General features: G+C 39.1%; 1 protein-coding gene across 1 annotated transcript; it reads left to right on the plus strand.

Annotated features, from left to right (window-relative positions):
* Positions 1 to 469: 469 nt before the first annotated feature.
* On the plus strand, positions 470 to 23174 carry LOC134633170 (integrin alpha-M-like). Its single transcript, XM_063482039.1, has 30 exons — positions 470 to 506; positions 2168 to 2270; positions 2454 to 2557; positions 2989 to 3059; positions 3614 to 3728; positions 4910 to 5037; positions 5165 to 5310; positions 7070 to 7220; positions 8336 to 8486; positions 8718 to 8791; positions 8930 to 9050; positions 9189 to 9328; positions 9455 to 9601; positions 9694 to 9906; positions 10000 to 10133; positions 11515 to 11657; positions 11766 to 11917; positions 12041 to 12166; positions 18577 to 18650; positions 20975 to 21116; positions 21196 to 21294; positions 21388 to 21467; positions 21552 to 21638; positions 21742 to 21811; positions 21906 to 22001; positions 22111 to 22191; positions 22315 to 22425; positions 22586 to 22699; positions 22779 to 22889; positions 23076 to 23174. The coding sequence occupies exons 1-30, from the start codon at positions 470 to 472 to the stop codon at positions 23172 to 23174; spliced, it is 3420 nt and encodes a 1139-aa protein (XP_063338109.1).
* Positions 23175 to 24501: the final 1327 nt, after the last annotated feature.

Consider the following 24501-nt stretch of genomic DNA (forward strand, 5'->3'; position numbering starts at 1 on the left):
TAAGTTTGGACTATTTTTAACACTAGTATCTGTACTTCTATTTAAGCAAGGAATGTCTGTATTTTTGCCACCTTTGTCTACTATATAGTAGAATGGTGCAAAATATTATATTTTGCACTATTCTACTGTATATTACTGTATACTTGTATTCTATTGTACATATTGTATATCTTATTACTCTGTTCCTCTGTCTCTCTTGCTGCATTGAGCATGTGTATGACAAAAGAATTTCCCTCGGGATAAATAAAGTTCTTCTTATCTTATCTTACTACTGACAGTGCTGTCATCATTGTGACTCCTCCTGCCAAAGAATTGCTTTAAATGGTTGCCTTACCTTTGTTATCACACCCTATGATTTCTGCATTTTGGTTTCAACAACTGTTGTGATACTTTCAGCAGAACATTCAACTCATTGAAAAAAAAAAAAACCCAAAGAAACGCTTGAATTATTTTTCATGGGACTAACACAATGGACTGGATAATTCGTGCTACACTGTTCTCATCAGGTAAGACAATTTTTGTGCCTTCCGATTTTTCACTCTGTAATAATAAATTTGTGCAAATATTGAAAACATTACAGGCCTTTAAATAAACTAAAGCTAAATTAAAGCTATAAGTGTTCCTACTAAATACATACAACACAGCAACATTTTTAATGAGAGAAATTGTAGTATCAAAAACTAACATGGACTATAAATCATTTAGTGAAATAATATCTAGAAATACTTCAGTGATGGTCATTACTGTATTTGCATTTTAGCCTCTGCTAACACAAATTAAATGTGCGATTAGCTCAGTTACCTTCTAGCTATAAATAGCATTGTTTTGTTTGTTGTTGAAATTCACTGATTGAAGAAGTCTTTCATAAATAGTTTTACTGAAACAAACTAAATGCTTGATTATAAACCATTAGAAAATGGTAAAACTGGATTTAAGATCCATCGATAATATATTTATTATATCTGCCTGACTGCCTTGTGCAGGGCTACAAAAAACAGGACTTTTTACAACACGGTGACATCATACTTCATCCATCCAACATATTTATGACCCTGCACTCACCTTTGCTACAGGTGGTTATTTTTTAAATTCTTTATTTTTATTTTTTAATGCTTGTTTTATTTTATTTTTTAATTGAACACTAACATACCTTCACATCTGCATAAAAATACACCTGAAAAATATAAATGCACATATGAAAAAAAGCAAACAAGTGAAGAAGTACATTTTTTCTTTAACCGATGTTGAAAATATCAAAACCTGTGACAATAAGGAAAAGCAGAACTTGAGGGCGTACCACTGTTGCGAAATGTATTTCAAAATAGGTTTTGCAAAACTTTGAAATCATGACACTGTCATTGTTGAATACTGTGACATGAAGCAGGAAACAAAAAAGCGTTAGCACTATGTGAGGTATTGACTGCTCTTAGCATGTCCATAAAAGGAAGGCTTTATTTGTGTGGCAAAAATAAATAACCGGACAGCTGTAGGATCGCAACAATACACGATTTTTACTGGACAGTAGTCATAACAGAAATAATTTTAGGTTCTCTGTAGTATTTTTAGTATCCAAAGCAATCACATGCTAATGACTTTAATTTCTTCTTTGGGCATGTACATTCGCAGTATCAACTTCCACAGAGACTTTTTTTTGTTGCTTGTGTATGGGTGTGGCACGTATTGATGAATCTGACAGACAGTTCAAGAGGAAAGAGGAATATGTATACCAGTGAAATTCTCTACACAGTTCAATTTTTAGTACCATAAAATAAGCAAATGTACACAGTATATTAATAGTTTTTCATACTATAGTATAGCAACGACATCTTTAACATCTTTAAGTTAAGTGTTAGTATTTTGCTTTTGACAGATGGAGTAAGATATAAGAATCAAAGACACAACTAATTCCATAATAAAATCTTAAGTATGTTTTTCAAGTGAATAATTACCTGCCTGTATGTTCAAATCTAGTATCTGACTTTGGTGCTCTCTAGTGGTAACTAAGGAAAGCTGTGACCGGATTCAAGAGGTGAAATGAAAGTAACACATACACTGTATGGAGGTCCTCATATGTGATTAGAATTAGAGATATTATAACCACGTTATCATCCTTTACAGTGGCTTTAAATAAAACTACTGTTGTTCTTCTTTCTTGTTTAATTCTCAGTGTTAAATGCTGCACTTTGTTTCAATATTGACCCCGTGGCTTGGAAGGCCCTGAATAACTCTGCTGCTGGTTTTGGGTACCAGGTGGTTCAAAGACAATCAGAGTAAGTCACAACATACAGTGTTATGTTGGATGTCGATCTATAACTGCATGTTTAACAATCATTTCTGTTAAGGCCCACAATAAGCAAACGAGTATATAATGCTTCTTAACAGGAAACATATGGAGTTTATTTAACCACAGTTTGCACTCTAGACTTCATCATTGTCTGAATTTATTTCCTCAGTTTGCTCGTCAGTGCTCCCCTTGAACAGTATTCACAAAATGGAAGAGGGAAAGTATATAGCTGCACCACGTCTTCCCCAAACTGCCAAAATATCCAAATTGAAGGTAGGTAACCAAATGTGATGAAACTCTGACAGTAACCATGTTGACATACAAGAAATTCCCCACAGACGCTGGCACAGAAACTTGTTTAACTCAAGTCACAATAAGTAAATATCTTAGTTTATAACATTGAGACTTCAAAACTAATAGAAGTCAATGTTATTAATAATGTTATTGTTACAATGTTTCTTTTGTAATTATTTAAAATTTAAAAATGACGCAATAGTGAAACTGAATCCTATATGCATTGACATTAAAGCTCCCTGTTTTACATCCTGGTTTACAGTTGAGAGAAGTTTCAATGTCTAAAACCTGTCATATCAAATGGGGAAGTGTTTCAGTCATGGTTCTTTGCAGTCATCAATTTAAGTCTTGTTTTCTTTTCAATTGCCTTTTATTAGTATTTAAATTTTTTTTGAATGCTTTCAATACAGCACCAGGTTTTGCAGTCAACATGTCTCTTGGTCTGACAATGAAAAGCGATCCAACGACACAAAACACTGTGGTGAGTTACTGAACTGCAGACACTACGAGTACTTTGTTAAAAGCACTGAGGAGCAACATCCTCTATCCTTATATGTCTTGTTATTGTTGCATGAAGGTCATCCCATGAAAAACCAGTTTGCCTCCCATCTGTCCTTCACAGAATCAGGGGGTACAATAACTTCAGCATATTCAATGAAGTAGAAGTCAAGTCAAAATTTTGTCTCTTTAATATGAATATGTGTTTCTTTTTAATTAAAGTTTTACATATTTAAGCTGCATTAAAAACTAAATGTGTTTCGAAAACTTAAAAAGGTTCAAGGAAAAATATTATTTAAAAACATATATGCACTAAAAATTTTTACCCACCCCAGATACTTTGGTGGCCTCTAACATGGATTTTGTAATAGCATCAAGGGACACATTTGAATGGCTTTAAATAGACTGAAGTTATTTTTTAAAATCTACATATTCTGCTGGATCGTGTGAGATTTTTTTTTCAGTTTTGGTTGATTTTATAAGGAATGAACCGTTGTTTATGGGACTTTACGAGAACTTGGCTTTGTCTCCTCTCAGGTGTGTGGTCCAACCATTCCAAAGCACTGCAAAAGTATCACCATGTACAACGGTGTGTGCTTTCAGATGGACCGATCTAATACATTTGGACTGCCCATACCTTCTTCTCCAGACGGTAACAATAAATGGAGTTTGTGAAAATGTGCCCTTAATAATTAGAGTCCTAGTGGCTCCTTAATAAAAATGTCTTGCATTTTTACTTGAACATAGTCTTACAATCATTTATATTTGTGCTTGTATAATCTAAAATCAATTGAAACTGTCTCGAGACTTCCCTTATATATTCCAGCAATTAAGGGTTAATCAGAAACAGTACATAGAAAATTACGTTTGTGTGAGATGAGATCACTCATGGATGAATGTATAAGTTGTATGATTTGTTGATTTTTTGTTTTTTTTGTTTACAGTTTTCCCCTCTAAGCCTTATTTCAGATTGTCTGTTTGGATTAATTGTATTGTAGTTTTATCCAAAGAGCTTTTCTAGAGTGATTTGCCCTGAATTCATCAACCCTGAAACAAATGCTGGTAAAATTTGAGCTAGCCAAGATTAAATCTGCATCATAAAAATTAATTTAATTCTAAGGTTCAGAATTTTTTTGAGATGGTCTCTTCAATTATTCAATTATTATTATTACGGTGTATTCCTGTTACATAAGAACAATGTAAACATGAGGCTACTGTCGCTCACACTAACACAAATTCCAACACTAACAAGAACATACAGTGTAGAGGGTCTTTCTTTTAGTGTTGTAAGTTTGAACACTATGTTGTATACACTCAGCTTTAACATCATTCTGGGTTGATTCAAAGCGTTGTGTTAGCATGCTGTCTGTACAGATGTTTGCAAACATCTGATGTTGTGTTAGCAGTTTAATGCAGCTGTTTTTGTCCTGGATGGAGTTTGCATGTTACCATCATGCTCGTGTCCCTTCATGGTCAAAAAATAAAAACAAAAATTAAAATAAAATAAAAGTATTGTCCAAATCTCCACCATATTCTTCCTCCGTGCACAAACCATGGTTTCTATTATTATAATACAGGAAGAAAAAATAAAATAATTAGAATTGAATGCAAAAATCAAGGCTACAAATAGCTAAATGAATTTAATAACAATATTAGTCTTCTATAAGCATTTTTGAAGACTCATTTAAACTAATTTAATCTCTTAATCTTAATTTCTTCTTTTGTTTCTTCTTCTAAAAGACTAATTGTCTAAATATGTGGGTATTCATAGTCAATTTGTTAAAATGTTAAAATTCACCTAAAATAATCAATTTCAATTCATCTCTTTGATAGAGTGCCCACCAAAAGTAGACATTGCTTTTCTGTTGGATGGTTCAGGCAGCGTATCTGTCTCTGAGTTTCAAACAATGACGAAGTTTGTGGAAGATCTAATCCAGTCATTTCTGTCAGTTGATGCACAGGTAAGACACTGTACTACCTGTCAGTCATATCATATTACAGACACAAATAGTTTCACCTGCTTTCCATTTATCTCCATAAAACAGGGCTATTTTATATTTTTTGCATATTGTTTCTCCCTTTTTTCAGTTTTCTGTTTCTCAGTTCTCCTCGTTACCACGGGTTCATTTTTATTTCAAGAAATTTTCCTCATCTGGATCACTGAAGACTGAAATTGATGGAATCACACAGCTGGGGGGATCTACATATACAGCTAGAGCCATCAGACATGTTGTGTAAGGGTTGCAATGATATTACTGAAGCACTACAGTTAAATCATCTGGACAGACTTCCTGTGCAGATATTTTTTTTGTGAGACTGACCACACTAAATACTGTATTGACTGATGCAAGATTTTTAAAAGAGAAACTTGCATTAGCTAGATTTGCAAAATACTAAAATGTCCATGAGCGATAATACAAAACAGATGGATGCATGCCAAAGTAATAATCATTCATGCGACTTACTCTACAGGGTGGGCCATTTATATGGATACACCGTAATAAAATGGGAATGGTTGGTGATATTAAAGTCCTGTTTGTGGCACATTAGTGTATGTGTTAAAGATGTGTTCAGTGTGCTGCCCATTGTGTTGGATTGTCAATGCAACCCTCTTCTCCCACTCTTCACACACTGATAGCAACACCGCAAGAGAAATGCCAGCACAGGCATCCAGTATCCGTAGTTTCAGGTGCTGCACATCTCGTATCTTCACACCATAGACAATTGCCTTCAGATGACCCCAAAGATAAAAGTCTAAGGGGGTCAGATCGGGAGACCTTGGGGGCCATTCAACTGGCCCACGACGACCAATCCACTTTCCAGGAAACTGCTCATCTAGGAATGCTCGGACCTGGCACCCATAATGTGGTGGTGCACCATCTTGCTGGAAAAACTCAGGGAATGTGCCAGCTTCAGTGCATAAAGAGGGAAACACATCATCATGTAGCAATTTCAAATATCCAGTGGCCTTGAGGTTTCCATTGATGAAGAATGGACCCACTATCGTTGTACCCCATTTACCACACGAAAACCATCACTTTTGTTGTTCGAACAGTCTTGGAGGGATCCGTCCAATGTGGGTTAGTGTCAGACCAATAGCGGTGGTTTTGTTTGTTAACTTCACCATTCACATAAAAGTTTGCCTCATCACTGAACAAAATCTTCTGCGTGAACTGAGGGTCCTGTTCCAATTTTTGTTTTGCCCATTCTGCAAATTCTGTGCGCCGATCTGGGTCATCCTCGTTGAGATGCTGCAGTAGCTGGAGTTTGTAAGGGTGCCATTTGTGAGTAGCTAATATCCGCCGAAGGGATGTTCAACTAATGCCACTCTCCAGTGACATGCGGTGAGTGCTACGATGTGGGCTCTTGCTGAATGAAGCTAGGACAGCCACTGATGTTTCTTCATTAGTGACAGTTTTCTTGCGTCCACATTTTGGCAAATCCAACACTGAACCAGTTTCACGAAACTTAGCAAGCAGTTTGCTAACTGTAGCATGGGAGATGGGTGGTCTCGTAGGGTGTCTTGCATTGAAATCTGCTGCAATGACCCGGTTACTGCGTTCACCAGATATCAACACAATTTCGATCCGCTCCTCACGTGTTAACCTCTTCGACATGTCAATGGCTGTGAACAAAGAGAAACTTGTAAATAACTCATGAAAGAATAAAGTTACGTTGAAACCAAGCACACCATTGTTTTTCTTGTGACATTACCAATAAGTTTGATGTGTCACATGTCCCTCTTCCTATTGAAAAAACAAAAGTTGTATCCAAGATGGCCGACTTTTAAATGGCCACCATGGTCACCACCCATCTTGAGGAGTTTGTCCCCTCACATATACTAATGTGCCACAAACAGGACTTTAATATCACCAACCATTCAAATTTTATTACGATGTGTCCATATAAATGGCCCACCCTGTATGATCAAAATATGCACTGCAAAAACATGTTTTATGTTGAAATTAGATTTGTTTATTTTTAATTTGACAGAAACAATGTTTACACACCACAAAGAGGTTCCAGACCAGATGTGAAGAAAGTCTTGATAGTAATTACTGATGGACAATCTAATGACCGGTATGACCTGGGAAATGCAGCACAGCTAGCAGGAAATCAAAACATTGTTCGATTTGCGATTGGGGTAAGTACCTCCATTATTTAAACCTGTATAATGTTGAATTTTATACTAAAAATGTGTTTTGGTTATTTATTGGACTACAGTCACATGATCCTACAGTATATGGAGCAAAGTAATGAGCCACCTACACACCTCCAGAAACCATGGAAACCCGGGCCATACCATCACACTGTTTTTACACTACTGTTAATGTTAATTTCGCCTCTATTGGGTTCCTTTCATTGGCTCCCCGTTAAAACCAGGATTGAATTCAAAATCCTGCTCCTCACAAACAAGGTCTTAAATAATCAGGCTCAATCTTATCTTAATGACCTTATAGTACCATATCACCCCACTGGAGAACTTTGCTCTTGCACTGCAGGCTTACTTGTTGTTCCTAGATTAGGAGAAGTAAAATGGGAGGGAGAGTCTTCAGTTTTTAGGCCCCTCTTCTGTGGAACCAGCTTCTAGTTTGGATTTGAGAGACAGACACTATCTCTACTTTCAAGATTAGCCTTAAAACTTTCCTGTTTGCTAAAGCAAAAAGGGCTGGATCAGGTGACCCTGAATCCTCCCTTAGTTATGCAGCAACAGATGTAGGCTGCTGGGGGATTCCCATGATGCATTGATTATTTCTTTTTCAGTCACCTTTCTCACTCACTATGTGTTAATAGACCTCTCTGCATATGCACGGCAGATAGCCAACCCTCCCTGAGCCTTGTTCTGCTGGAGGTTTCTTCCTGTTAAAAGGGAGTTTTTCCTTCCCAAAGTGCTTGCTCATTGGGGGGCATATGATTGTTGTTTTTTTTCTCTGTATGTATTATTGCAGGGTCTTCCTTACAATATAAAGCACCTTGAGGTGATGGCTGTTATGATTTGGCGCTGTATAAATAAAATTAAATTGAACTGAACTCGACGAGGAGCTGCATTTACACTCCCAGCATTTACAGCTGATCATCGAATATGCAAGAGTGGTATCTAATTACAGTACAATCCTTAAATTTCAATAAATGAAAAAGCAAAATTAATAATGGAAACATAGACTGTATTAATGTTTGTATTAAACTGTATTAAAGTTTTAATAAAATCAGTAAATAATTTTGCATGAAAATGTAAACACATTTTTTAAACAACCCTAGGTGGGGAATGCATTTATTCAGCCTGAAGCAAAAAAAGAACTGCGCACCATTGCATCGTCTCCCTCAGACAATCACGTGTTTCAAGTGGAGAACTTCAACGCACTTGAAATAATCCGGCAGAATTTGCAGGACAAAATTTTTTCCATTGAAGGTAAATCATATATTTAACATTCAACAAGCTTTGATAAAATTTCTGTAAATGTAACATTGCATTATTGTATCATTGCTTGTGGCTAAAAGTCGATTTCACTAAGCATTAGGGAAATGAAAAATAACTACTGAGGCACCTTTATAATAAACAGATATCATTACACTAAATTACTAGTGTAATGTGATGTATTGTGTCTATCAATAAACCTTTTTATATTTTATATTTTTACAGGATCTCAAACCGGTGGAGTCTCTCTGAAAATGGAAATGTCTCAAGAGGGATTCAGTGCAGTTATTGTGCCTGAGGTAATTAAAACTACCTGAAATTCAACAGACAGTCTAGTCATAGAAAGAGAGATTCACACGCTTTTTATAAAAACAAGAGTCCAGATTTTAAAGGTAAAATAAATTGTATATAAAATGCATTTTCTGTCTGCATTGTAGGGAATTCAGATGTCTATTGTTGGTGCAAACCAGTGGAAGGGAGGCTACGTGCAATACACAACAGGAGGGGAGAAGCTGAAAACATATGAGGATGTGTCTTTGGAGCCTGACAGTTATCTTGGTAAGAATATTACAGCTTTAACAATCTAACTCATACACATGTGTTCATGTATATACACAGCTCTGCTGCAATTCTTTCACACAAACACTTGTATCAGATTCCATATATATCTTCTCTTTTTGGCTACCTAAATTCTAGGTTACTCCATGGCAACTGCTAAAACCCAGAGTGGTTCACTGACAATTGTTGGTGCTCCAAGATATAAACACAGAGGAGTTGTGGTCGCTGTTAACAGAGAAAGCTTTGAAAACCAAAAGATTGAGCCGTTGGCATCACAGGTATGTATTTGCAGCAAGACAAAACTGAATGGGATTGTAAACTGGTAGTAAATACTTTCTTAAATAAAAATTGTTTTCATTTGGATTTATGCAATTATTTTCATCAATAATGTGTTTCTTACACAGTATCAGACTGGTGAATATTTCGGGGCAGAGGTGTGTACCATGGACATAAATAACGATGACATCACTGATCTAATCTTCATATCAGCCCCAATGTACATGGAGCCTGATAGAGAGGGAAGAGTTTATGTTTGTAGACTAACTGTTTTGGTAAATCAAAGTTTTATCCACTTCAATTAAATGAATTAGATTATTTGTCAACTTCCCTAATGATCATATAATATTCATTCTCCTGCTTTCAGTTTGTGGAGTGTAATTTTGATGATCCATTAGTACTAAGAGGACATGCAGCTGTCAAAGGAAGGTTCGGCTCTTCTCTTGCTGTACTGCCTGATCTAAACTCAGATAGATTCATGGATTTGGCAGTTGGAGCACCTTTGGAGAATGATGGTGAAGGCAGCATCTACATATTCCACAGTGAAGGAGGAGGAAGAATCAGTCCTACTTACTCACAGGTACAAACATCGAGGAATTCACAAAGGTGACTAAACTTATTTATCAATATACATTCTGCAGCTTAACTAATTCAAATGTTTTCATGTACACAGAGAATTACTGGCTCTGAGGTCCAGTCAGGACTGAAGTTCTTTGGCCTGTCAATCAGTCATTCGTCTTTTGACCAGAGCGGTGATGAACTGCCTGACTTAGCGGTGGGTTCAAAGGGTAAAGTTGTTTTACTGAGGTAAGTCACAGTCCAGATAGTCCAGTCATGCATTATTGTTATCTGTGGTAATTCCACCATTGTTGTTAATTTGCAATCTTAACAAATGCACTACCTGTCAAATCTTAGGCAAATTTGAAAGGTCATAATAAGAACTGCACAAAGGTTATATATCAATGAATTTATCATAAATGATTGAGTCATTCATTATAAGGGATTTATGATTTTTAAAGAAATACAGACCGAGGGTAAAACTGTTGTCTAGAAGCATTAGAAACAAACAAAAGATAAACTGGAAGCTAGGACTAAGAAACTTGGAACTAACGACTAGGAGTGAACATGGAACAAAAGAAAAGAAAAGAGCAGACACAGCAGACGGAGATGACATGACAATGATCGGAGGGAGACTGAGGACTTAAATACATGCGATTATGAGAGGATGCGCAACAGATGGAAGAACAACTGAAACTACTTACACACTACCAGCACATGAGAAGCAAAACAAAACACAATGTATACAGGACAAGAGACTGTCAAAATAAAAGGGGAAGTAACAACACTGAGAAACAGACTAAGACACATGGACTTGACATTAGGACTGGGAGTAATCTGACAAGGGGACACAACAGACCAGGGTAACAGGAGGGAACATAAAACACAGGGACAAGAGATAAACAAACATGGTAAGAGGCATGGTAAGAGGTACCTAAAGACTAGACGACAAAACTAAGACCACAAAATACAAATATTACACAAAGCAGAAACAAAACTAAAAGAGCCAAAACCAGGAACGTAAACTGAACTGTAGAATATTAAATAAGATAGAATCAAAATGTCCAAATACATAAACACACGATCATGGCAAAAAGTTTATCGAGTCAAAAGGATTAGACATTTTTTTCAAATTATTTTACCACATGATGAAAAATGCTCTGCTGATTTAAAAAAAAAAAAAGCAATAAATGTGTGAAACGGTAACTTTGTTCATACAGAAATGGAAATGCATGCAATATCAAAAACGTTTTCATACTATACCATGTGTTTCAGCACTGCTGACATGATCAACTAGGTATCATTTACTCCACCCATTAATACTATGAAGTTACACCACTGGCACACAAGAGTGATGGTGATGGGAAATAGGTCTATGTAGTTGTACACCTACATAAATATTCCATTAAAAAGCATTCCTGATTTATAATTCATTATTCCATAAATTATCATCTATCATTTAAAAGATTTCAGGACTATTAGATGTTAAATGTCTCAAAATGTTTGAGCTGTAGTTGTTCATACAATGTGAAATGTAAGGGCAAAGGAAAGATTAGACTGAAGTCTTGCTACTAATTCAGGTCAGAACAAAAAGTCAAATCTTGTTCACATGTGTTTTCCTACTTTCTAGATCAAGACCCATAGTAATGGTTGAAGCTGAGGTGTCATTCAGCCCAAACCAAATCCCTACTCAGAATGTAGACTGCTCAAAACCACTGGAGAACACAGCTGAAATTTGCTTTACCATGAGCAGAGTGTCTACAGTTAACACAGGTTCATCATTCTTGCTTTTTCTGAACTACAAAGTCACTGCCCAGCAATTTAATGTTTTCTAAATGTATGTAAATTGCAGCATTGAAATCAAACACTGATTTATTCCAGCTCAAGCAAGGATTAATTACACTTTAACACTGGATGCCATTCGCAAACCTCCAAGCAACCGAGCATATGTTGGTGGGAAACGAGAGCAGTCAGGATCACTTACTGTGGACTTAATAAGAAAAAATTGCTCAACTGTGAAGTTCCTTGTTGAGGTAAAACCAAATAACAACATCAGAGAAAGTTCAACTTGGTGCAACAATATATTTTGATTTCCATTTTGTTTTTAAGAGTCATCCAACACTGAATCTAAACTCAGCACTCATCTCTTCTTGCAGGCCTGTCCAGAAGATGCTCTCAATTCACTTTCCAATGAGCTCAAATTCAAGTTTGATGGTTTGCCCTCAAACACAAATCTCAGACCAAGCCTTGCCCAACAGGCTCAAACAGCAACCATTTATCCTGTAAGTAACCTTTATAGGTACTTTATTAACCAGATATCTGAGGGCAGTCTTTATAAAATTATTTTCTTTAATTGTGTTTTTTACTGGCATGCACTTGAAGAATACCTTCTGGAGAGATTTCAGTTGAAGTACTGGAAGTACATGCATCAACATCACTGCAGTGGAATCCCACTGCAATGAATGCAAGCTGCTTTCCAGAATATTATTAGGAACTTTATTCCCAGTACCAACAGCAGGCAGAGCTACATATTTGGGGTCATTACTCAAAAAAAGTTGCGTATTAGAAATTAATTGTTATTAAATAAATAAATAAATAAAGAAAGAAAAAAATAAATAAAGAAAAAACAACTATATGTGCTGTTAAAGATCTATCGGGGAACACAATATATGACCCTGGAAGAATAAACAACATTTTTAGGGATTTCTATGAAACTTTATACTCACCACAAATAAACCCGTCTAATAATGAAATTGATCAGTTTCTTGACAACGTAACTCTTCCAAAATTACTAGACAGTCAAGCAATGGCACTGGATTCGCCACTGATGCCAGGTGAACTCCAGGAAGCCCTGACAAGTATGCCCAATAATAAGGCTCCAGGTCCAGACGGCTTTCCTGCAGAATTCTACAAAGAATTCTGGACAATTTTGGCACCAGTATTCCACGGAATGTTGCAGGAAATCAAGGAAAATGGCAGACTACCACCAAATATGAATTCTGCCAACATTAGTCTCCTACTAAAACCAGGCAAGGACCCTTTATTTCCCTCAAGCTATCGTCCAATATCTCCTATAAATGTAGACCTCAAAATAATCTGCAAAGCTCTCTCAAAAAGATTAGATAAAATAACCCCCCTCTTAATTCATCCTGACCAAACTGGTTTCATAAAAGGTAGGCACTCATCAACAAACACTCGTAGATTACTTAATTTAATAGACTACTCATGCAGTAAAAACATTGAAACCATAATATTATCTCTAGATGCAGAAAAAGCGTTTGACAGAGTTAACTGGAAATTTCTATTTGCAACTTTACACAAATTTGGTTTTGGAAACTCTTTCATAAACTGGATAAGAATATTATATAATTCCCCAACAGCTTGTATCAGGACAAATGACCAGACATCCTCCAGCTTCTGTCTCCTGAGGGGCACCAGACAGGGATGCCCACTCTCCCCTTCACTTTTTGCAATTTTTATCGAACCACTAGCGCCAGCATTTAGACAGGCTACAACAATTAAGGGCAGAAAATGTAAGAACGTAGAACATAAAATCAGTCTCTATGCGGATGATGTGTTGCTTTTTCTGCAAAACTCACAAACCAACCTTTCTGAGGTAATTACTCTAATAAACTGGTTTTCAAGAATTTCAGATTATTCAATTAACTGGCCAAAATCTACAGTTCTTCCCATTAACTGCTCCTTCCATAATTCTTCTTCTGCCCCACTACAATCTGGAAATATTAAATATTTAGGTATTAATGTTTCTCCTAAGCTTTCAGACTTAACTAAATTAAACCACATCCCACTTCTAAAGAAAGTAGAAGGCGATCTGACTAGATGGAAATCTTTACCCATATCACTAATGGGAAGGGTCGCCACTATAAAAATGATGATCTTGCCAAAAATAAATTACTTATTTTTAATGATCCCTAACAAACCATCACAAGATTGGTTCAGATCTCTGGATTCATATATTTCTAAATTCCTTTGGAAAGATAAACCCCCACGTATCAGCTTAAAAACGCTACAAAGAACCAAGGATAAAGGAGGATTAGATCTGCCTAATTTTCAACAATACTTCTTAGCCAACAGGCTTCAGTTCATCTCAGGATGGTTAAAACATACCTTCTTAGATGAGCCCTGGCTGGATGTTGAACAGGCACTATGCAATGATCTAGAGATTTCAGACCTACCATTTATCAGCTCAAACATCAAAAGACATGAATGCTTCAAAAGTGTCAACATCAGCTCTTCTCTGACAGCATGGTGGGAGTTTCCAAAAATAACGGAGTCTTCATTAATCCCATGCAAACGTACACCTATCTGGAATAACCCTGACATATTACAAAACAATAATATGATTAATTTTCCAGAATGGAGTTGTAAAGGAATTAAATACTTAGAACATATATTAGAGGGAACAGAATTTATTCCATTTGACAGACTAGTTACACAATATGGGATCAACAAGAAAAGATTTTTAGAATATCAACAAATTAAATCCATAGTAAAAAAGAAATTTTACCTCAGTCAAGCTGAATTACAAACACCACCAAGTGCGGTACACTTTCTTACTCTTAAATCCCCCAAATTATTATCTAAAATATACAGAACACTTTCTAAAATAGATGAATCAATATCCCTTCCTATTGCAACGTGGGAAGCAGATTTATCAGTAAGCTTAGACCAAAACTTCTGGTCTCAGGTATGCTTAAAAACCTTTAAATTGATTAAAAATCCCAGTCTGCAATTAATACAATACAAAATACTACATAGAGTGCACTATACTGGTCATCGGATGTTCAAGATGGGCTTTACATCTTCCAACAACTGCTCACACTGTCAAGGCAATACACCAGACAATTACATCCACGCTCTTTGGTTCTGTCCACCAGTGCAGAAGTTTTGGCTTGAGATATGTAAAGACTTATCAAAGTGTCTGAAATGTAAAATTCCAACCTCCCCTTTAGTGTGCTTGTTGGGAAAATTGGATGATGTCACTACAGAAGCTAATACAGTCCACATGGTTTTCACTGCCCTATGCATCACCAAGAAAACGGTCTTCATGAACTGGAAAAATAAAAATAATCTTAATTCTAGCCAATATAGAAACCATCTAATAGATCACATTAGTCTCGATACAGCCTCTGCCACCACATTTGATCAATCCCTCTGGGCTCCTTTGATCGGCTCTATCACCTAGCGGGGGTGGGGGGTCGTGGTTTGGTCCCGCCTTAGCTATTGTGGTTGATGTGGAGGTTGGGACGGGCTTAGGGCGCCTGGAGAACCCCTAGAGACGTTATCCCTGGAGGGCTCAACCCGGGGGGTTGTGGTCATAACCTGGTTAGTGGCTCTGGTCGCTCTTAGAGGGTGTTCTCCTCGTGGCTGCGTGCAGCGGGGCTTGGGGATGGTCTGTGCTGGCGGACGTAGGTTACTGGCCTGGTAGCCTGGCTGCCCCTGAGTGGATCTGGGGCAGGCGTGGGGGCTTGGGGTTCGGGGGTGCTTCGTCTCCGTGCTGGGGCTCTGGCTGGGCCTTGGGGGCTTCGGTCCTCGTCGGTGTGTCGCCGAGGTTGTGGGCGGGTGGCTGCACGGGGGCTCAGCCCTGGCGCAGGGGGCCTCTGGTGCATCGGCCTAACTGGGGGGCTCTTCAACTGGCAGGGAGGTTGTTCCATCCTTGCAGAAGTCCACTCTGCAGGTGGGGGAGAGACATAGGAGAGGTGGAGAATAAACCTAACCTGGGTGTCTGTTGTCTTGTGTAGTCTGGGAGATGATTGAATGTTGGGGTGGGTACAGTTTCCTCTGCGGTGGGGTAGGGTGGGCTTCCCCGGGTCCTGTGGGGCTTGGCGGTGCTGCTGCCGTAGGCCCCGGTCTGGATGGGCCTGGGCTCCCTTGCCTTGGTGGGTACCAGAGGACGGGGGTGCCTACTGGGGTCAGCGGGGGAGCTGGCCCTAAGGAGGGGCATCTTGGCCCTCCCTTCTTTTCCTTCCCATCCCCGGCTGCCTCCCTCTTCCCGCTCCACCACACCCACCCACACAGGTAGGGCCTTGGGGTGCGGGCGTGTCACCAGGGTGCAGAGGAGGCATCCCCCCCCCCCCCCCCTCTGTCCCCTTCTGGCCACCTGTGCCTCAATTTTATTCCACAACTTAGACACCCACATTATTCACACTCTCATAACACACACATATATATAGGGCCTTGAGGGTGACCACGTTAACGGCGTCCAGTGGACGGTCTGTGTATTCAACCCTACCTCTGGCGCTGGTGCCCACCTCTCAATTTTAAATCCATGTAGACATTGAGGGTTCTCGGGAGGGGCCGTGCTAACACCTGCTGCTCTCTGGCAGCAGCACCATGCCCTCCCTTGTTTTAAATGCACTTTAGAACTACACGCAGCAACACTACACCCCCGTTCTCTACTAGCCATCGGGGCGGGCACGCCAGTGCAGCCCCCTCTGGCTTCTGCTCCGTGGCTACTGGGTGACCTCTCGTCTGGGGATCTCCTCAGCCCTTCCCAGGAGGGTGGCATGGATGCCCCTCCGGTGGTACTCCTTGGGCTCTCGCACTCTGGGGCCTCTGGATGTCTGGAGCCTGGATCTCCTCCATGCCTGCTTCATGCCCTGGGGGACGGGGCTATGGCCCTCCACACCCTCTAGCAGACCGTTACATGGGGAAACCTTTTGTATACAAGCGCACTGATCCACACAGGTGTGCACACGGGTGTTCACTGTTCGTAGACATAAACTACACCTTTCTTAGCTGCTACTTCAAAGCACATTGTGCGCTGTCTGTCCTGCGTGCTGCACAACAACATTCAATATTTAGTATTTACTGCTGTTTACACTTAGCTAGATTAACCTGATGGCGTTGTGTTTAGTATGTTGCTTTGGGTTTTTTTTGCTTGTTTTCTCTTCTTTTTCTCTCAACAGGTGATCCAGGAGATTTTTTTTCTTTGTCTTTGTAAGTGCCCTTTCTCACTGTCCCTTTTCCCTTCTGTTTTTCTTTTCCTTCCTCTCTTTCTTTCTCCCTTTCCTATCCCCCAGTCATGTCTGTCCCATCTGTAACAACTGAAAATAAAATAAATAATAACAACAAAGGTTGATCAAATGGACCAATACGGCAATGCCATGATGATCCAAAATGGCAAAATAAATCCATTTGGTATCCTTGTTGGTCTTCAGACAACAATTCTGACGGCTAAAGAAGCAAATGGGACAGGCAAAAAAGAAAAAAAGAAAAAAGAAATTAATTGTTATTAATCTTAAAAGTAATCCAATATGCTACAAAAGTACTAAAGTAGTTTATTACACTGATCATTACATTATTTTCTTGTTACTCCATGAAGTGACCCAAAATTGTCTCATAATTATAAGTTAATAATATAAATCTTAGGCTACAGTCCTACACACCAATGCAATCCCTATCCCAATGAGAACACACATATGATCTTTCCTTTAGTGTTTACATATAAACACAAGCGATTTCGAAATGGTTGCAACAGTGATTCTCCTTCAGAAACATTAATGAATAGAAATGGAGGCTTCAAGCTCTGTTAGGATGCCTGGGTCGTTGACCCAGGGTTTTGAGTTTATTATATTATTTATCATTTCTAGTCTTTGGTTTCTTTGTTAGAGTTATGTCTTATGGTTTATGTCTCTGTGTTCTCTAGTTGCTGTCTCCCTGTGTCCAGTCAGTCTGTGTCTGTAGTTCAGTCTGTGTTATGTTTCCTGTTTTATTTTGAAGGTCCATGTCTGATGTTAATGTGTCTGGTTTTGCTTCCCCTGTTTCGTTAGGCCTGATTTGCCCCAGCTGTGTTTCCCTCCTGTTGCCCATTCCCTGATTGCTCCCTCTATGTATTTAAGCCCTGTGTTTCAGTTTTGTCTTTGTTGCGATCTACCCTTATCTAGCTGTGTGTTTCGTCTGCGTAAGTGTATTTTGTATTCCTTGTTTTGTTACCCTTTTGAGTTCAGCATTAAAGCTGTTTTAAGTTACTTTCTGTCTCCGGAGTCTGCACTTTGGGTCCTTTTCCTGCCAACACACAGCCATCACCTAACAAGCTCGACTGCTAATCACTGCCTTTCTTACCTGATTGGGCTCTGGCAGCTGGGCTGGGGTCTGCATACGCTCAGCTTTAACGTTCCTCTGTTGGCTAGTTTTTTTGCTAGCATGCTGTCTGCGAAGATGCTTCCAATAATCCAATTCGTGTTAGCAGTGCAAACAGCTGCTGTTTCTGTCCTGGATGCAGTTTGTATTTTACCATTGCAGTCTTCTCCTATTGTGCAATAAAAAATAAAAGTGATGTCCATATTTCTACTGTAGATCACTCAACTATTTCCCTCCTCCCGCACACAAACTGAAATGAGCTAATTTTAGCACAAGTGCGCAGGAAGAAAAAACTATTTTGTTCGATATTTTTTCCCTTTCTGTCCAACCAACCAGCAGATAACTGAAGGAAACTTTGAAACACAAGTAACAATATAATTGTAACTGAAGTGTAATTACTGAATTCAGTACCGTAACGCATCACATTACTGCATTACTGAAAAATATAAGGCTAGTTTTTACTTTATGTTACACCTGGCATTGGGTAGAACACACAAATTGTTTGCTAGATTCATCTATACAATGTTTACATTTATTCTGTGAATAGTGTGTAATATAAATGCTTTTGACGTCACACTCTCTTCCACAGTTAGGGTTTGAGATCAACTGTGGAACTGACAACAAATGTGTTGATAACCTGAAAGTGGATTTCAACTTCACCAGGTGAGGAAGAATTACAAAACTTTGTTTAGCTTTGCTTGTGTTTTTAGTAACTTGTTAGGTTTCATAACCTGTACACTTGAAACACACTGAAAACTTGAAGTTTGAACCACATAGATACTTTGGGTTTGATATTTAGTCTGCATCATTTTATCCTAATAAAAGAGACAAACAATGATAACACACACACACACACACACACACACACACACACACACACACACACACACACACACAATGGTCGTAGTATGTGATTGAGAGATCACCACGACATATTAAGATTAAAGAAACAAACCCAACAATGGCAGGGAATATTTATTTCAAAATTATACCAATCCCCAAGAAGGCATTGAGGTTCACTAAACTTTAGACACTGTCATGAACCGAGGTTCTCATGAATACTGGACCCAGAAGCAGACTCAACACAAATTTAGCAGAGAACTATATACATTTTATTTCTTTTGTGAGAAAACAATAGCAAACTATGAAAGTGAAACTTAAAGTCCGGCCTGAGGAAACAGGAGAAAATATGGAGGTGAGTGCGGAGAGAAGCTGTGATTGGGACCGTGGGAAAACTGAAACAGAAGAGGAAACAATTACTTAACTGCAGGGAAGCAGAGGAGAGAGAGCAAAGCAGGATAATGATGCTGCGTGCTTACTGCCAGAGCCAGACCACGGAGCTTGAAGGGGAAAAACATCTGTGAGAGAATCTAGAGGGATGAAGTTACAGAGACTGTTATCCAGCGTGCAGGGCAGGCAGGAGGACCACTGAGAATGGCTGAACGGAGCAGCAGGCCGTACTGGTTGATGTAGTCCTCCTGTGATTGCCTGTGGATGGAATTCAAGTGCAAAGCTGGTGGCCTTGCCCGAGGGCGTAACCGAAGAGCCATCCAGAAACATCCAGCACAGTGCTCCCACATACCATGACAGACAGAAACATGGCTCAAATCATTGAGAAGTTGGTTTATTGACAGTTATTAAAGAAACATGAAATCAGTGAAAGGCAACGAGCATGGCTGGGTATACTTGTATGCCCGTGGTTTGGTTTTCCCAGCTAGATGAGAGGGTTGCTTTCCTACACTAATGGGTTTGAAAACACATCTTGACTGTCAGTGTACCCAGGTTTCTTGAAGTCCCTGTATGGGGTGGTTGAAGATGCCTCTCCTGGGGACTAACCAACTAATGCTGAAGGGTATGCTCCAAGGGACCACACTCTTCAGCCTCCCCTGGAAGGTGGAAAGTAGAGCTCATCTATTAGTTGAACTGTGGATCCAGGAAAAAAATGCAGTTGTTCTCGTAATCATGGAACACCGGACCAGCTCTTGACCCAAGTGAGGTTGTATGAAAGTGTAATGGGACTTTGTCCAATCAGTCTACATGTGCTTTGAAGAACTATTGGAGAAGGCATTGATGCTCATCCTTTGGGGAACCTTATGGGGGTTTCTGGTGAGCATTGAGCTCTTCTAGGACTGTCCTTTGCCACCAATTCTGTTCACAACTTTTATGACCTCATCAGGTGATGACCTCCAGTGTACACTATGGTGGTTTGCAGTTGAGTGTGAAGCAGATGAAATGAGAATCAACATCAGAACTCTGAGACCATGGGCCTCAGCTGAAACAGTGGGGGTGTGCTCACTGTGTGTTAGGGGCAAGTAATGGGAGAGTGGAGAGGGATATTGATAGCCGGATTGACATGGCAACTGCAGTGATGTGGATGCTGTACTGGTCTGTTGTAGCAAAAAATCTATTTCCCACCCATCACCTATGGCTGTGAGGTCTGGAAATTGCCCAAAAGGATACGGCAGAAATTAGCTTTCTCCAAAAGAGGCTGGGGTCTTCTGCAGAGTCATTTGAGAGGACATCAGAGTAGAGCTGCTACTCCTCCCCACTGAAAGGACCCAGTTGAGGTGGGTCAGCATCTGACTAAGACACCTAGAGACATCCATTCTGATTACTAGAGATTACTAGAGAGCGCTTATTTGACCTGGGAATGCTTTGGTTTCCCACTGGATGAGCTGAAGGAGCTGGCTGAGAGAAAGAACTCAGGGCATTTCTGCCTAGACAGAGGCCTCCATGATCCAAACCTGGATAAGTGTCCGAAAATCAATGGATGGTAATAGCGTTTTTCATAATGCATCACCAGTTATTTTTTGTGTTTTATGATCACCAGGAAATGACAGCAAATTAAAATGATATAGGGAGCTTCCTCACAGCCAATATTAATATGTTAGAATTCAACACAAAGCTATACTATATTTAGCCTCCTACAAGGTCAGCATCACAGTGCAGTCTTGTTTTCTTCTTCCTTCATTCTTGTCCTCTGTCAGATCCTTAGAGGTTAAAGTGGGCATTGATGAGCTTTTGAATGTCACAGTCTCAGTGGAGAACAGTGGGGAAAACTCCTACAACAGCCGTGTTATTCTCACATACCCAGCTGGACTCTCCTACAGGAAGTTCACCATTCAGCAGGTAATGCGTCAGGATCAAGTTCATCATTGATTTGCTGCTCTCCCAATGCATCCGGCAGTCATTTTATTTTCTAATAAAGGGAAGAATTGAGTGCAAATCCTTGGACAGTGAAGATGGTTTATCCCGTGGAAGGACAGACTGCGCTATTGACAAGCCAATTTTCAAGAGCAAAACTAAGGTTTGTTATTGTGGTATGATTTTGTCTTTTCACTTCTACACAGTTTAACAAAATGAGCAATCACTCTGATCTCTCTTCTTCAATTCAATCAAGGCTTTCTTTATTGTCTCATATGGTATCGAAACAAACACTCAACTAGAGAGGAAGATCTTTATCACTGCTAATGCCACCAGGTACTGTCCATTTAGTACAGGTCCTTCTCATTTAAGCAATAACCCCACAGATACAGTTCAAATCATTTCACTTCTCTCTTTCAGTGGAAATCAGGAGAACGCTACTACAAGTGAAATCTACAAAAAGAAATGGATTGATGTGAAATACAGCATTTTCATGACATTTGAAAAGTATGTGTTGTTCTGTTCATTATAAAATAAATTATTTTCAAAGTAACACATTTTGTCTTAGACAGTAGTGTTTAAAATTAATGTTTAAAATATATCTGTTTAGCTCCTTCAGTTACAGCAATTTCACTTTTGGGATGAATAATTTGCTGATACCAGTCCAACAATTGATCAAGGTAAAATATAATAAAATATAATAAATATGACTGTGAGAGTTAGACCTAACCATAATAGTGTTTGACTGCTTTTTCTTTCCTCCCCATGTTTTAGGTAACAAATGATATCAGAGCGCTTAATTTCACTGTGGTGATCAAGGTTCCAGTGAAGCTTGGTGAAAAAGAGATTTGGGTATTGAGCAGCCTACAGGTAATATATGTATCAGAAGATCGAAAAATGAGTCAAATTTAGCTGTGGGATGGGTGAATGAGGTAAAATTAGGACCAATCACCCTGACATTATTTTAAATGCATTTCAGATTGTAGACTGTCAGAGAGAAAATGATGAAGAACCAAGTGTCAAAGATTTTGTTCCAAAGATACAAAAGGATAAAGTGGTGGTAAGTATGCCTCTGCACTTTTGCTACCTACCTGTTAAAACTGAACCATGGTACAGATTCAAAACATAACATTGTACTGAATCACAGATTTGTTTCATTCAATTTTCTTTAAATCACCCACAGGACTGCTCTGTAGCCATGTGCAGAGTGTTCAAGTGCAACACATTCATGGGAAGAATGCAGAGCAGAACATACAAAATATCTGCTAACCTCAGTTCAGGATGGATAGAGCAGGTATTTGAAGAATGTTTTTTAAAATTGTTTCATTAATATTTGTTTTTAGAACCGTTCCTGAGTATATATAAGTACCTTGGTTAAATCTTCAGATATAACCATTTTACAGTTAAATCAAATCATACCTAATTCAGGCTTAACTTGTTTCATTTTTTCTTAGATTGGACTTCAATCTGCCAAATTCCTCTTGACCAGTACAGCCACTGTGGATTATGACCAAAACCAATACATCTACTTTTCAACAGTGTCTAACAACAACCCTCCTGTTCGCAAGGTGATTTAGCATTACTTTCTCTTGTTTGAGATGTACAAGAGCTTGAATATCATCCACATTCTGTTACCTTATCTCTCAGATTATAGTCGAGGTAGAAGTATATCCTCAGACAAATTTCACCAAAGAGATCATTGGAGGATCCCTGGGAGGGTTGGCTTTTCTGGCTTTACTCACTGCTGGCCTGTATAAGGTGAAAGACTCTTTTTACACTTTTTCAATTCATTACACAGCTGTGAAAGGTTTTTAGAGAATATGTCTAATTTTTTAAACAAAGTTCAAGAGTTTATATTTACTCATATAGTTACTTGCTTTAATTTTTAATGTAAGTCTAATGCATGATCTCTGCACTTTCATTTTTTTCCCCTTGCACTCCTAGGCTGGGTTTTTCAAGAGTAAATATTCACAGATGATGAATGAAAATGCAGAGACCGATCAGGAACCGGGGACTGATGGAAATGAATCCCAAACAGCATAACAAAGCTCATATTTGTTCTTCTACATTTACTGTAAACTTAAAACCAAAATTAAACAAGTAAGGAAATTTGTGTTTGGTTGATTTTCCCTTTGTTGTAACAGTTCTTCTTGGTAAAAATCTTAGTGTGGGAAAGCACTTTTATAGCTGGAATGGTCTGCTGGTGTCTGCTCCAAGCATCCCACATTTGACTGATCTGGATAGAGCTTTAGTGCTTTGGGGCAACCTCAAAGTTTTCTGCATAACTAAGCTACAGCAATATTTTGAGTGAGCCCCAGTACCATCTCCAAATTGAAGGCCAAGTTCCATATAGTGGGGGATGTCAGAGACTGGCTGCAAAGAAGAGAACATCACAAGAAGACAGTTTTCTCGCCCTGCCAGCACTTAGGAACTGTAGACAGTCATCTATACCTCTGCAGTCAAGGTTTGCAGGACAATATGACCAATGGCTCCTGACACAGACAATCTGGAAGGGACTGCACACAGCTGGTCTCATGGAGCTACCAGGAGGCCTACCATTCCTTAACTATCAGCCCTGTTTGCACTGGTATCTGCAACATGTGCACTAGAACCAAAACACGTGGAGGAACGTAGTTTTCAGCAATTAGTCCAAATTCTGCCTACACCAGCTGGATCTTAGGATCAAAGTATGGAAAAGATTTGGACAACGCTATGAGAACTCTGTGCTGATTGCTGGTGTAGGCAGTGTGATAGCATGGTGCAGCATCTCCCTCACTGGAAAAAACAGTGCTTGTCATCACTGGAGGCCATTTCAATGCAGAGAAATATCAAGATGAGATTCTGCAACCAGTGGCAGTCCCAAAGACTGCCACTGGTTGCCAGTTTGGTCCAGTCTTTGGTCCAGTCAAACTCTATCCTCAAGAAGACAATCCTCACCCCTACAGAGTGGGTACTTTCAACATTTGGGAGCGGAAAGGATGTAATGGCCTGGCTGCAGTCTAGACCTCAACCCCAGTAAACACTTGTGAGATTCGCATGAGTGTCCTGTTTGTGCCAGAGTGATCAACACAACCATACTGGCTGACTTGCAACAAGTGCTGGTAAAAGAATAGGATGGCACAACAGTGTGTGACCAACCTGGTGAACAGCATGATTTGGCAAGTTTTTCATCGGCGCAACCCATATACTCAACACAGCTCTACAAACGGCACAAATGGCACTACCTCTGGGGAAATAAACAGGCTTTTCAATGGTATAAGATTTATTACCTAAAAGCATTTTTAAAACACAAATTTCCATACTTTTTTGTATTAAGTATATATGAAAGACCCGTCTGATATTTTAAGGAATGAATATGGTGTGCAGCAGT

Source organism: Pelmatolapia mariae, linkage group LG8 (assembly GCF_036321145.2).
Source record: "Pelmatolapia mariae isolate MD_Pm_ZW linkage group LG8, Pm_UMD_F_2, whole genome shotgun sequence".
Taxonomy (NCBI): Eukaryota; Metazoa; Chordata; class Actinopteri; order Cichliformes; family Cichlidae; genus Pelmatolapia; species Pelmatolapia mariae.

Excerpts from the sequence above, each read along its gene's own strand:
- LOC134633170 (XM_063482039.1), top strand. The coding sequence starts at position 470 with ATGGACTGGATAATTCGTGCTACACTGTTCTCATCAG. Across the intron at positions 21,468-21,551 it reads ATCACTGCTAATGCCACCAG|TGGAAATCAGGAGAACGCTA; the intron begins GTACTGTCCATT and ends TCTCTCTTTCAG. Across the intron at positions 21,639-21,741 it reads ATTTTCATGACATTTGAAAA|CTCCTTCAGTTACAGCAATT; the intron begins GTATGTGTTGTT and ends ATATCTGTTTAG.